This window comes from Uranotaenia lowii, chromosome 3 (genome assembly GCF_029784155.1).
Source record: "Uranotaenia lowii strain MFRU-FL chromosome 3, ASM2978415v1, whole genome shotgun sequence".
Lineage (NCBI taxonomy): Eukaryota > Metazoa > Arthropoda > Insecta > Diptera > Culicidae > Uranotaenia > Uranotaenia lowii.
Window position 1 is genome coordinate 117,825,756 of NC_073693.1, and position 15,591 is coordinate 117,841,346.

The 15,591-nt window shown below is 42.4% G+C and overlaps 1 protein-coding gene across 1 annotated transcript in view; it reads left to right on the forward strand.

Annotated features, from left to right (window-relative positions):
- LOC129758395 (lachesin) overlaps positions 1-15,591 on the forward strand; it is a 589,306-nt gene that overhangs the window by 511,187 nt on the left and 62,528 nt on the right. Inside the window, exon 5 of the mRNA XM_055755900.1 lies at positions 5,097-5,258. Within this exon, the coding sequence (XP_055611875.1) occupies positions 5,097-5,258 (162 nt within the window). The remainder of the gene's footprint in view (positions 1-5,096; positions 5,259-15,591) is intronic.

Below are 15,591 nucleotides of genomic sequence, written 5' to 3' on the forward strand. Positions count from 1 at the left end.
GATTTTTTTTTATTTTTCAACTTTTTGTAATTTTCGAATACTTTATAACTTTCTAAAAAAAACTTTTGTTTTTGTTGTTGTATTCTGTTGCCATTTCTGGACGTTAAAACGTATGTTTGGTGTTTGTCTCAATTTTATTGGTCCTGTTATAGAGAAAACTAAAAGGTAATGTCGCTTCTAAAAACAGTTCGGATGTTGCCAAAATCGAATGTGCCAAAAACGAACGGGGTCTGTATTTCACATGCATTAGTACTAAATTCATATTTTTAAGACAACAATTTCTTCTTTAAATAACACGAATTAAAGTTTAATTTTTTCAAATAGTTTAAATGGTTTTGATTTGATCGGCAAAATATCAATCTGGGTCACATCTACGCGTCATTCATTACTCTGTGCTGTACAAATGATCTAGAAATCAAGAAGAAAAAACACACATCTAGGTTTCATATGGCCACCACATGCATTGAAATTATGCTTGGTTGAAAAATGCGCGCCCAAATATTTCCAATCACAATCAGTATGCTATGCCATGGTTACTATCCTCTTGCGACGCTGGCTCGCGACGTCTCGACCATGGAGACAAAAAAACAAACCGCCCGGCGCCCAAAAGAAAGAAAATGTCGAAAAAATTGAAGGCCATGACTTTAATTTGATTCAATTTATTACAAATTTAATGATTACGGACAATTGATGCGACTTTTTGTTGTTTTTATTCGATATAAACCGATTCGCATGCCTACAGAATATTCTAAAAATAATTTCATTTGAATCGGTTGGGTAATTTCGGAGGAGTAGTACTACAAATACCGTTACAAGAGAATTTTATATAATAGACTAGCAGACCCGGTAAACTTCGTCTTACCATGTTAACTTGGCGTCAATTTAATTTTTTTTTCGCTGTTTGGCTTTAAAACAACATCAAGTCTTGAGTTGTTAATCGTATCGCTTTCTTGAACATGTCCTAGTTTTTAAACATATCCATCTTTTCCGTTTGCTCGAATTGTCCCGCTCAATTATATCGGAATCAAATCTAGGAATTTTAACTCAATTCCACGGGTCTTTTCATAAATTATTAAAAAATTCTCTCCTATCAATTTTACATGCATATTACATGAATCCTTTTCGTTTACTTTTCTTTGATTCGGATGCTTTGAATATTGGCGAATGAAATCAGGTAACAGCTTCCCGTTGCAAATTCGATTTTTTCAGCACTCAACGCGTTGCAACGTTACCATCAAACTTGGCAAGCCTCTTGCTTAAAAAAAATCTACTCTTTATAACTTGTTCCATAAATAACATATAGGATTATACCTATGTTTTAATTATTGTATACCATTTAGTTGATTTTCTCCGCTTTGCTCGAGTTCACTTTAAGGTTGAAATCGAAATCAAAAGTTTCTCATTTATTGGAATTCATTGCATATGAAACTTTATGGAAGAAGAATTTTTAATATCGGGACAATTTATGGAGTTTTGCCCAATATTCTGCCTAGCGCAGCACTTTTAGCTCCCGAGTAGCTTTTGATGGTATATTTTTTTTAGAACTGAAGAAATAAAAACATTAGATAAGATTTTTTACAAACCATTTTCAAGCAGCTTCGCTTTCCTCGCCTTTGGAAGCAGTGGTTTTTTATGTCCATATTTTCATCAAAATCATGTTCAAAAAAAAGTTCACCCTTTTTTTTATTTGTTCGTGCAAAAAATGCAAATTAAATCAAGAAGACTTTATTTATTGGGTTAATGTTCAAAGGAATTTAATTTGGTTTTGAAAGGAGAAAATTAATGTTTAATTTTTTTGTTATTCAACCGTATTAAAGCATTTTTATTTTCATAAGATTCAATAACATTTAATTGGAATGCAGGTTTTGAACAATTAAATACATAAAAAAGAACTAATCTTTTAAGGCTACGATCATTTCATTCTTTTTTCTGGAAATTTTCATGTACATTTACCTCGAAATTTACCTCGACATTTAAAAATTTTAAATATCCGCTTCAAATTTAACACTCGGGATACCCTATCTGACTATTTTAGAGAAAAATTGGTATATGTTTCATGGCTAAAAGGCGTGTTGCCACTTGTTTTATCGTGTGAAATGACAGGAGTTAATATTATTTTCAACACTTTAAGGTCATAATAAAAACTTATCAAAAAAAAATTCTGCTTCTGCTATCAAAAAAATTATGCTTCTGGAAAATCAATCACAAAAAAAATTTACAACAAACAATCGGATCTAAAGTCTTTTCTATGTAGTCAAAATTTGTTAAACAAAAATACACATTTATGTTAAGTACGTACTTGAATTCTGTGTAAACAAACAGGGAACCTGTAAACAGTTTTTTGGTGAACGATTTAAAAAAAAGGTTAAGTTTATTTAGTCAGATTGTGTATTTGGGCCCAACCATTTATAAATTAAGAAACCATGCATACATTTTTTTGCAAATGTTGAACGTTTGCAATTCTTTGCATTCGGCCTTTAAATGAACATCAATTCTATATAATCTATTTTAAAGGACAGGTTCTTGTTCAGTTCATGTGTCTGTTCATTTGCAACGGATTTTGTGGTTGTTCTATAAAATGAAAGGCGCTTGATACAACTTCTGTGAAGCACATTTGTACATGTTCGAAAAATATTTCTAGCGAATTGGATTTTAAACCAAATCTTTCCAATTTTCTTTTTTCAAATGTCCGTAAAGAGTCATACCATTATTTCATACGCACCAGTACTAAATTCATATTATTCAGACAACAATTCCTTCTTTAATTTAATTTAAATTAACATTAACATTAAATTAACACGAATTAAAGTTTTAATTTTTTCATATCGTTTAAATGGTTTTGATTTGATCGGCAAAATATCAATCTGGATCAAATGTAAGCGTCATTCTTTACTGCGTGCTGTACAAATGATCTAGGAATCAAGAAGAAAAAACACATCTAGGCTTCGTATGGCCACCACATGCATTGAAATTATGCTTGGTTGAGAAATGCGCGCCCAAATATTCTCACTAAACAGTATGCTATGCCATAGTTACTAACCTCCTACGACGCTTGCTCGCGACGCCTCGACCATGGAGACGAAAAACAAATCGCCCGGCGCCGAAAAGAAAGAAAATCTCGATAAAATTGAAGGCCATGACTTTAATTTGATTCAATTTATTACAAATTTAATGATTACGGACAATTGATGCGACTTTTTGTTGTTTTTGTTCGATATAAACCGATTCGCATGCCCACAGAATATTCTAAAAATAATTTCATTTGAATCGGTTGGATCATTTCGGAGGAGTAGTACTACAAACACCGTTACAAGAGAATTTTATATAATAGATATCGTAGACAGTTAATGACTCAAATATTTTAATTGCTTCTCAAAATTTAAAAAAACAATTAGCATTCGTTATTATAAATTTTCTGATACGGAGATACGGTCAAAATTTGGTCAAGGGACAACGCGTTTAAATCGGTGAAATCGTTTATTAAAAAAATCAAATTAAATTTCTTTTTCAAGTTTAATTAGTATAAAATTCAGGCAAAATATTCAGTTAGGCTTACGCTTTTCCAAATCCGAATTGCCGGGCTTTACGCTTGACCATCAGATTTTGCACAGCCACCTTGTCCACCTTCTTCGCCACAGAAAGCTAGATTGCCTTGAACTGCTGCTCGTCCTTAGCAGTTTTTTGTCTTCTTTAGGTTCTGCTTGACAATAGCCCAGTATTTCTCAATTGGGCGGAGCTCTGGCGTGTTGGGAGGGTTCTTTTCCTTGGGAACCACCTGCACATTGTTGGCGGCGTACCACTTCATGGCCTTTTTACCGTAATGGCAAGATGCCAAATCCGGCCAAAACTGTACGGAACAACCGTGTTTCTTCAGGAAAGGCAGCAGACTTTTATTCAAACACTCTTTCACGTAAATTTCTTGGTTGACAGTCCCGGAAGCTATGAAAATGATGCTTTTCAAGCCACAGCAGGTACAGATGGCTTGCCAAACCAGATATTTCTTCGCGAACTTTGGCAGTTTCATGTGCGTGAAGATATCTGCTACCTTTACCCTTACTTTTGCCGTATAAAACTCTTGTCCCGGAAGCTGCTTGTAGTCGGCTTTGACGTAGGTTTCGTCGTCCATTACCACGCAGTCAAACTTCGTCAGCATCGTCGTGTACAGCCTCCGGGATCGCGCTTTGGCCGTCGTATTTTGTTTATCATCGCGATTTGGAGTCACTACCTTCTTGTAAGTCGATAGTCCGGCTCGTTTTTTGGCTCGATGCACGGTTGTAGACGATACACCCAGCTTATTTGCGGCATCTCGGAGAGAGAGGTTAGGGTTTCGCTTGAAACTACCGGCAACTCTCTTTGTCGTCTCAGCGGCTTCCGGTTTTCGATTTCCCCCCGATCCAGACTTCCTGGCTGTCGACAAACGTTCTCCAAACACTTTCATTACATTTGTAACGGTTGATTTGGCAACTTTTAGTGATTTTGCCAGCTTTGCCTGCGAGTAGCTCGGATTTCCGCGATGCGCGAGCAAAATTTTGATACGCTCTTCTTCTTCCTTAGACGGCATTTTGACAACTAAAGAGTGAATTCCAAAATCAAAATAGGAGCAACATTCTACACATACACACTTCAAAATGAGGGGTGTTCAGGTTTTTTAAATTCAAAATTGAAAGAAATACTTCAAGTTGATATTGACCAAATTTTGACCGTATCACCCTTAATTTTGTTTAAAAAATCTATCGTGTGGCTCTTTCCGGCTCTAAGATTCAAAAATAAGTAGTTTTAGCTATTCCGAATCAGAGGGTTGCTGACCAGTGCCCTAAACGAAACAGAAATCATACTTCAGAAAGCCTTTCTATATTTAATGATAAATACGTGTATTATTGATTTCAGTGTTATTTTTGAGTACATATGTTGAAGAACAGTCCCCCTTTCAAATTCTCGTTGAATTCATTGGATTTTATTTTTTATGTACAAGTAATGAAAAAATATGTTTAATGAAAAGTTATGAAAGATCCTTCTTAACGTTGGTTTATTTCTACCAGTTCTCCTACTAATTTCATTGTCTGCCTACTCAATATTTGTTGACGCTCTATTTCCAGTGCCTCCCAACATTCTGGACATCGAAAGCACACCGTCCTCGGTGGCAGTTCGAGAAAACCTGAACATCAACATGACCTGTCGGGCGGACGGTTTTCCCACGCCCAAAATTATTTGGCGACGAGAAGACGGCCAGAGTATCACCGTGGAGCGGAAAAAGAAAGGTAAGCACGATGAATTGAGGTTATAGGTCATTGCATCACCCACAAATGTCAAAAGTCTTGAAGTGGTAAAACATAACTGGAAAAAAAAAATCTTCCATATCAATGCCATCATCCTAAAGAAAAGCCTAATGTCCTCCCAAATATAAATACAGAAAATATTTCGATCACAAGTTAAGTTAATAATAAATCAGTGTCAACGATTGATGACTTCTATAGTGGAGCCTTAGGTGATGTCATCATCATTACCATGAACTTACTACGAATAGGTATAACGCTTACGCATTACATCTTCTTAATACCGGTGGGTATTGCCATGGATATGTGACATTGATGTCTGTGACTGTGTCGTTTCGTTTCGGGCGGCTTGAGAAATATCAAGTCATGCTAAACGAAGATAAATCGGTTTTTGATTGTGCCCAGGCAAAACATCTCTTACGCCCACCATTTGGACGTTAATAGCTGGCGCACGATTATGATAGTAGGGCCCTAAAAAACTGGTGATTTCAGAATGGCAAAAAATATATGAATAAATCAAACAAATGTTACAGCCACTCAATTTTGGTCATCAATGTGTTCTGGTATTATTCAGTTGAATAACATTGTTGTTTTGCTAACTTTGGTAACTCAACATGATGAAGTAAAAAACATTCCTCTGTTTTGTCCCGATAGATTAATCCTTTGAATAATTCCTAAAGATAAAAAAAATCGTCAAGCACGTTGAAAGAAAACACGCGAAAATTGACAACCTATACATAATGCTTCCAGGAAAAAAAACAGAAAAAATCTTGTTCCGCTGCAGCAACGAGAACGTTTCGGCATTAATCTCACAACTGACAAACTTACAACCGTCCAACTTTTCTCATTAAATATTTCATGAGCAATTTTTTCTTCTGTGCCTCGCATTTTCCCATGAATACGGGACCCGAACCCAGGCCAGGTCAGGATCAGCCCCAGAGACATGGTTCGCCTCACGGAACATGCATTGCGGCAGCGGCTGCAATTTTTCAAAAATTAATTGAAAACAATTCTGCTTCCACCCGGGTGTGTTCGAATTTGTATGTGTGTGTGTGAGGCAATCGGAAAGTAATTAAAACTGAATCGGCGCCCGAATCTGAGCGCCCGTGCTCGTGAAATGGGCTGACAACGGCGATTTTATCTTTTCTCGGTATCCTATCCTAGGGAGAAATTACAGCCACGAAAGGAATCTGGCGGAGGAAAAGTTGCGAAAGGTTGAAAATTCCGGTGCAAGATGCAGACTATTTCAACTATTCAAGCTGGATGCAACTTGTAGGCGCCAATTGTTTAGGGTTGTCCTCCATTGATTTTTTAATAGATTATTTTGAAACAATTTAAAAAAAAACAAATTATTAATATAGCGATATCGGGCGTCCTGCATTATCAAACCATGCTGGGTGCTTTGGAGTCCCGAATGTAAACTCTATTGAAGTCAAACTGCCGCAAAACTTTTTTTCTGGACTTCCATCCTCTGGGATAATTCATCCTTGACTGCCGCACAACTGATCTGTTTGCTGGTTAGATTGTGCAGAAGGCCAGTTGCGCTAGAGATCGCTTAACATTTCTCGTCTTTTCTCGACGGTCATGGACCCAGATAACTATTGATTCCTATATTTTTATTCAGTTATTTCAAAATTAAAGCACTCTCTATCCCATACAGGGCTTGCCCATTGTTGGTTGGCGATTTTATCAAACCTATTACTATCTCAATTAAATAAAAATAAATTTGCCTTATTAGACGGTCGAGTACTACTTTCCACTACTTTGCACGACTCAAGCCCCGGTTCCATTTCTCCCTCCTACCTGATCGCAATAATAGCTAACTGAATAAAATCATATCTTATGAGGTTGAAATCCAGATTGCCGCAAAACTGACCAGATTTCTGGATAGATTATGAAAAAGGCCAGTTGTGCTAGCGATTGCTAAACATCGTTGGTTGTATTTGGCTCTTATATGGTGGGAACTCAAAGAACGAATATATCAAGATGCCACAGGATTGAAACTTGTCACCGCTCAGATAATTTCCTTGGAAACGGTTCGGTACCCGCTTTGTATAGGGCCGTTCCACTGTATCGAAGAAACGCTCAACGTCTTCTGCCTGTTACATAGGATCGAAACCGTTGGCACTCTCTTGCAAGCGTGCTCGATGACTTGGATAAATCAAAGTTTGTTTATGATTTTAACCGCCGTAATTTTTTTGATTGTAATTTTAAGTGACATGCTCGGCGGAATGAAAACTAGAGAGAATTTTATTTTTTTACAGAAGTATGAAAGAAAGGTGGATAGACAGGCATTAGTGCGCCAATAGAAAGCTTGATAGGTGTTGAAATTTAAGGCTAGAGGGCATGTTGATGAAAAGCTTCAACGAATTGTCCCGCCTCTGCTCTACACTAGCTTACTATGCATGAGTAACTGAGAAACAGAATTCCCATGTATAGCGAGCCCAGTGGTTTGAGAGCATGGTTTTACACACACTTCAAACGAGCAAAACGTAACAACCCATGCTCTCGGCTTGCTAGCCCTCAAGGCGGGTTTTAGCGGACACGACTGAAGGGTAAACTGCCCTAAAGCTGAAACGGATGGTAGAATGCCAATCCCCGAAGAAACCTCCAATCTCTCATTAAAAGTGACTCGGATAAACCGGAATGACTTTGTAACTATTCAGGGTCTTTTATTACAAATAGAAAGGCCTTGACTAGCTAACTAATTTTACAATTTGTACAATGGTAATTTTCCCGCCAGGGTATCCCTACTCCCTAAACTGAACATGGACCGCAGACTTAGTTCACACCTCGAACTATTTAATACACTCTGCTTCAATAATGGGAGGTCTATTCGTGCTAGTGCGCTCCAAGGCAATATTCATACCACTTTCAGCAAAACCTTTCATTCTTGACTTGAGAACCGACATCTCCTCGCAATGACTCGGGATGTCCACATAAACCTCTCTTCGAGGCCTAATCTCTCCTGTTACGACTCGAGATCCGAGGTCTCCTCGCATCGCTTCGAGGTTGACGTACGCATACCTCTACTCTGCACGACTCAAGGCCCGATCTCTCCAATAGCGACTCGAGACCTGACCTCTTCTCGTAATGACACGAGGTAAACATTTATTCCCCTCCTCTTGTTGATTAAAGGCCTGATCTCTCCACTAGCGACTCAAAATTTGACCTCTTATCGTAAAGACTCTTACCACGCAAACCTCTCCTCCTGAAGACTCCAGGCTTGAAGACTCCAGGCCTGACCTATCCTCTAACGATTAGAAGTTCGACCTCTTATCTCCAGGATTCGAGGTTTGCCATCTTTATGCCCACCGTGCGCCGATCGGTAGCAACTTATCCTAGACCAGCGCTCGATACAGCACATGCGCGGGACTTAATGCAACTACTCGGATGATTCCCGGCGAAGACGTCATCCTACTCCGACTCGAATGGCTTACCCGGCGTCAAGAGCCACTCTACCCGTGGGTATTCCCCGCCGCAAACCTTGGACAGGCAAACACCACGCGTTCGGGTGTCTCCTCTTCTTCACCTCAAGCTGGGCAACATGGCGATGCCACATGTTCAACCCGATAGTGATATTTCATGAAGCATTCATGACCAGTCAGAAATTGATTCATATGGAAGTCCACTTCACAGTGTCTTCTTCCGATCTAGATTCCGATGGGTCCACCTTACTCTCGATTAGCTCTCCCACAGCTCATGCCAGTTTGGCATCAAGTCCTTATTGGCAAGATCTCGTACGTTGGACATGTCTTTGGTGTCGTAACAATAGACATCCTCCTCTAGCAAAACCGAGATGGGCATGACGCCCGCCACTACGCAGGCGGCTTCGAACGAGATGGTCCGGTATCAACTGATAATCCGCAGGTTTATCAGCCACTGAACGCTGCTAAGTCTTTGCAGGTTACACTGTCTTCCCAGGGCCTGTCTCCAGGCCGCCGTTCCGTACCGCCAGATTGACGTGTTCATGCAGGTTGGTGATCAGCACCATTTCGGTTTTGTGGTAAGCTAGACACAAGCACTTCGAGTGTACCCAGCTTTCCATTGCCTGGATAGCTACTGTGGCAAGTAGCTGTACCTCCGCTGTTGAGGAGCTTCTCGCCAAGAGGACTACACTATCCGGAAATCCTACGAGTTCAGCTCCCGATGAGAGGCTCATTCGTAGGAGCTCGTCTTACGTGATTGACCCCTGTGGCACACCCGCCGAAACCTCTTATGTCCGTTTGCACTCACCGGTCCTATACTGTAGTTGGCGATTATGGAAATAACTTTCCACAAGCCTATAGGACAGATATGCCGAGACTCTCATTTGGATGAGCGACGACGCAATCGCTGTCCAACTGGCGCTGTTGAAGGCGTTTTTCACGTCCAGAGTTATCACCGCGCACAAACGGATCCCTCTCCCTTTCACATGCCTGGCTTTGTCCGTTATCTCAATGACAGAGCGGATGGGTTCTACGGTGCTCTGTCTTCTACGAAAACCAAACTGTTTCTCCGAGAGTTCACCTTCATTTTAGTTTACCTCTGCAGTCCGTTCTGAATCAGCTGCTCCTGGACCTTACCCGCTGGGTCCAATAAACAGATCGTCCGATATGCTGATGAGTCTCCTAGAGGCTTACCCGGTTTTGGCAGGATGACTTAATTCTAACGCCTTCACGTATCAGGGAACACCCGTTCCGTCCCATATCGTTGCATAATCGTCTCCTTTATGCTGGTGTTCCAGTCGTACGGGACTGTTGGTAACATCGTGCTGTGGGAACAGCTTGTTGATGATCGTTCTCAATTCGTCTGGGCACTTTTCAGGTGGTGCACCCCCACTTATCGTGTTGGTCATGCCTATCCAAAAGGCATCGCCCTATGGCAGACGCTAAATCGCGGTTTCCTCCGTCCACCAGTAGACGGGTTGCCTAGTGTCTTTACGCTTGACCCTTTTAGTCATCGCAGCATTGCAGACACGAGCAAGTACCCTCGTCAGCTCTTCAACGGACAGGTTGTCCAGGTTCTTCTCCCAATGCAGCACCTCGACGAAGACGTTCTGGTCGAATTGACAGCGTACTTGAGCCCAACCGATAGCTGATCGCGAAGTGATCGTTATGCATGTAGTCCAATCCCGGGCTACCGAAGGTGACATACATATATGGTTGAATCCCATTCCTGTGGTAGGCCCTGCTGTTGCCTACGTTCACCAGATCTACATTCAGCCTTGCAAGGACTTCTAGAAGGATTTGACCTCTGGGGTTCGTGAGACGGCTACCCCATTCCTCGGCCCACGCGTTAACAATGGGGCTTCTCCCCGTAAGCACCTCTACAATCTTGTCAACAATAATGCCGAACCTCTCCAAAGACCATCTTGGGGAGCATAACAGCTACCGAAGTAGATCTCGTGATGGTCATTGCTCGTAACAGAATGATTTCTGACCTACCGGTCATTACTCAAGGATCAGCTAATGTTTTGTATGTCGATTAAGTATGCAATCTTGGAATAATTTTTCAAAGTAACCTGGAGTGGGACCACCAAGTCAACGCACAATGTGGCAAAATCTATGCAATCCTACGTCATTTGATGTTATCGGCAAGCATGCTTCCATCGCATTTTAAAATTTTACCACACCTTACCTTTGGCTCTGAGTTTTTGTTTAATGCGTCAGCTATGGCGATGGATCGATTAAGTATCGCAATCAATCATTGCATCAGATGGATTTTCAAGCTAGATCGTTACGTCAGGATGAGCCACCATCTTAGGAGTTTCATAGGCTGCTCGTTTTACGAATTCTTCAAACACCGTTCAAACATAATGGTTCAAAAGTTATATACAACAGCGACACCTGATTATCTCTACCAGAAACTCATTCCCTTCCGAAGTAATCGTGTAAGAAAGTTGGTAGTTCCAAGAAACTTTACTTCTCACTACAATGGCACACTGTTTGTACGAGGCATTGTCTACGGGAACCAGTTAACTGATGAAATCAAAATGGTTATCAACAATGGTATGTTTAAGAGAGAGAGAGTGATTAGCCAGGTTAGATTAGGAAAAGATGAAAGTAGGTACCTAGTTTAGTTCGAGAGTTTGTGCATTGAAAATCCCAGTTATAACCAATTGCAGTATTTTATAAGATTGTATCTTAAATTGCAATGATAAATAAAAACAACAAACAAACAGCACACCAGCTGTTGCGGCAGATGACAATTAAAGCACAAGGGCCGGCGCCTCTCTTCGTGCCTCGAGACCCTCTTACGCTCCGCCCTCTTGATCCGAATCGCCTCTCTTTTGATCCGTCTCTTGACCCAATTTGATACGAGAACAACTCGCCTCTCCTCGAGTCTGGAGATACTCACATCACCGTGTTCTCCGTTTCAACTCTTTGAGACTCAGTCTGAAGCCCAACCTCTTGGCGCCACATATTTACGGCACAAGGCCTTCTGCCCGTCGTGAGTCAATCACATCCGCGAATCGGGGCCAGGAACCTCCCCAAAAAGCAGACCGATCAACACCCACTCGAACACTTGGTCATCCTGCATATCGGTGTCGCTACTACCCGATACACGTGACGACCCCTCCCTCTTGCTCTGTTCCAAGGCACCCAGTCGCACCACGTTTGTGCCACACTCGGTACGCAGGCTGTCATCGAAATTGACAGTACCAAGTGTGACGTGTGGCTCTCTTGGCCGTACGCCTGCAGGTGTCAAGTCTGCAGACACGTTTCGACTCTTCACCACGGGGAAGTGAAACTACTCCGCAGAGCAAGCAGAGCTCACTGACCTCTTCCAGGTTTTTAATCAGGATGGTCACTTTTCCGGATTGGTCACAAGGATGGCACGTACCTCATCCTTGTCATCAAGAACTTCAGCCGCCCTCACCGTGAAGGTTTCACCGAAGCTTCTCGCGCCACGCTTGAGTTCCAGTATCATCTTGCCGGTGCGGCTACGACGGATTCTTTAGACGTTATCGCCGAGATTTGCGAGGTTCTCATCTGTACGCACCTGTCTTAAGACATCTGCGGGGACATCCGGGCTATGTAGTGGGCAAGATTGTTGGGTCTTATTTGGGAGCTCTCGGGTGTTACGGTCGCGAGCGTTAGCGAGAGTCAGCTTTTTTAGGAGACAGGGATCAACAAGGACAACCCGCAGATGATTCCTAGACAAATTGAGACCCTGGGTTCACTCCCATGTCGATGAATTTTATGTGGACGTGCACCCATTGCCTCACTTTACGTTTGAGTCATATCTGCTTTCTCACATGTTGCCGCTAAAATCACTAAGAGCACTTTCCTTTACCGCTTAACGCAGAAGCACATGAACAAAAGCTATCATATTAAAACAATAAGAAACAGAGTACACTTCACACACTTCAACTCACATCCGACTTATTGAAGTTAAAACGCGTTTGAACCTTATCCGAGACAAAACACGTCCGTTTAACCGAGTATTATTCTAAGTTAATAGTATATATAACCTGATGAACAACATTCACTTGGTCCATGGCAACCGCTCTCCAATTCCTAGGGCATCCAATATTTGCCAGATTACGCTCCACTTGGTCTAACCATCTCGCTCGTTGCGACTCTGCAAGTCTCGTTCCAACCGGACTCGTAGCGGACACCTGTTTTGCAGTAAAGCCGTTCGGCATTATCGCAACATGTTCTGCCCATCGTATTCGTGCAGCCTTCACCACCTTCTGGATACTGGGTTCACCGTAGAGTCGCGCGAGCTCTTGGTTCATCTTTCACTGCCACACTCCGTTCTCCTGCACTCTGCCGGAAGATGGTTTTTAATACTCGTCGCTCGAAGTGTGCGCAGGACCTGCGAGCAATATCCACGTCTGGGACCCGTAGTGGAAAACTGGTCAATGAGCGTCAATGAGGATCCAATACGTGCGAGGAATGAGTCTTTTCAACCGCAGTTGCTTGTTAAGTCTAAAGGAGGCACAACTTCCATCGATCCTTCTGTGCCGGATCTCACGCCTGGTGTCATTGTCTTCGTTCACTAGTGAGCCGATATAGACAAACTTTTCGACTAACTCCAGTTCGTCACCGTCGATTGTGACCTTGTTATAACTGGACAAGCACACTCAGTCGGTCTCGGATCCGCAGGCCTGCTTATACTTTGTCAAGCCAATCCATCCTGCTTTGCGTTTCAATTTGCGGTAGATCTTCTCCACCGCTGCAAATGATCTGCCGACTATATCAATCTCATCGGCAAAGCAGATAAGATTACTGGATCTGTTGAAAATCGTGCCCCGCATTTCGCCCACCGCTCATCGAATAACACCTTCTAGCGCCACGTTGAACATCATGCAGGTAGACATCGCCTTATCGAAGCCCCCAGCGCGATTCGAATGAACTTGACAATTCACCCGAAATCCACACACGGCACTGCGTTCCATCCATGTCTGTCAGCTTCCCAGAGAAAGCTTTCACATCCATGTTTTTCCATAGCTCGCAACGGTCGATCGTGTCGTAGGCGGCTTTGAGTCGATGAATAGATGGTGCATATGGACTTGGTGTCCACGGCACTTTTGGAGGATTTTCCGTAGTATTAAGATCTAATCTGTTATAGACCGTCCATCAATGAAGCCGGCCTGATGACTTCCTAGGAATCTGTTTGCTTCTGGCGTTAGGCGGCAGAGTAGGATTCGGGACAGCACTTTGTAGGCAGCATTTAGGACAGTAATAGCTTGTAGATGGCAAATATTACCCCCTCCTTCCACTTCTCTGGTAGCTGTTCTGCGTCCCAGATCCAGACCATAAACCGGTGTAGGGAATTGGGCAATTTGTTTGGGCCCATTTTTATAATTTCGGTGTTATTTTTGCCAGCCGACTTGTTGTTATTCAGCTGACGAATGGCTTCATCACTCATCGTTGGGAGTGGCTTCTCTAAGTCGTTGGCTACGCCGAGGATATACCTTCAGTTGTTCATCGAAGTGCTGCTTCCACCTTTTGATAACTTCAAGATTGTCCGTCAGGACGCCTCCGTCCTGATCTCGGTACTTTTTGGCTTGCGGCACGAAGTCTTAGTGTGATGCGTTGAGATTTTGATAAAACTTTTGTGTTTCCTGGGAACGATGCAGCTGCTCTAGATCTTCAAGCTCCTCTTTCTCCAGGCAGCGCTTTTTCTCCTTTAAAATTTGGACTCACTGTCTTTTCCGCTGTCGTTGAATTTCTAAGTATCGACGGATGCTTCTTTGCACTACTGCCGCCCGCGCGGCGTTCTCTTCATTCATTACCTTCCTGCACTCCTCGTCAAACCAGTCGTTCCGTCGAGTTCGTTCCACATGCCTGATGACGTTCTTCGCAACGCTGTTGATGGTTGTCTTGATGGTATCCCAACAGTCCTCCAGAGGGGCTTCGTCAAGCTTACCCTCTCCCGGCAGTGCTGCTTCGAGCGATTGCACGTTGTCTGCGGCGACCTCAGGTTGCTTTAGCGATATTTAACCTAGGAAGGCATCGGTTTCGTATATTGTTCACCAAGGAGAGGTGGCAAAATCTATGAGCTGGTGCCCACTGAACTATCGAATTGTCGATTTGAGTTCCTCCTCCTCCATTTGTATTCACGGCTGCGCGTAGAATTAGTCTTTTTCATAACTCCGAGGTGAAGGGTTTATAAGTTGATGATGCTGATGTTGAAGAACCGGCCCTGGATTCTCAACCAGCACATTCGTGAGTCGACCGACCATCACGCTCTTTCTCATATTTCCCATCACTTTAAAAACTGTCTCAAGGTCGTGAAAGTTGCCGCAGTTCTGGTAGATGGTATGCCATCTTGGAACGCACGCATCGTAGAGTTCTTCCTGCTTCCTCTAGCGATGAGTGCTTCTTATTAAGGTACCTCGGGTGTACTTTCTCGACAAGATTTTGTAATGAGTTAGTATTTCCTCATTCTTCGAGGAAATTTTGTATTATCGATATCCAATAGTACTAACCAAACGCCTGCCTGTAGAAAAAAGTGCAACAGTTACTGATGTTATTCATATGCCTCATGGTAACCCTAAAACCACCAGACGCCAGCATTCGTGATCGCCAAACGATGACGGATAAAGCCTTCCGGGTGCTGTTGGGTTGTTGCTGCTGGATAAATCCTGGCCGCCCAGTTGCCCTCCCCCACACTCGCTAATCGCAAGCTTGGAATACGTCATTTTTTCCACGATCTAACTAAACGAGGATAACAACATCCTTCCGGTCGCCGCTCGCCTGCAACAATGGCCAAGCAGCAAAGGGACAGCAAAAATGCAGGCACATCCCGGAGCAAAGGCAAAGTTTGAAAAATGTTTCCATTCCTAGCGATTCTTGAGCCCACCCAAGAAGAAAAAGATGAAGGA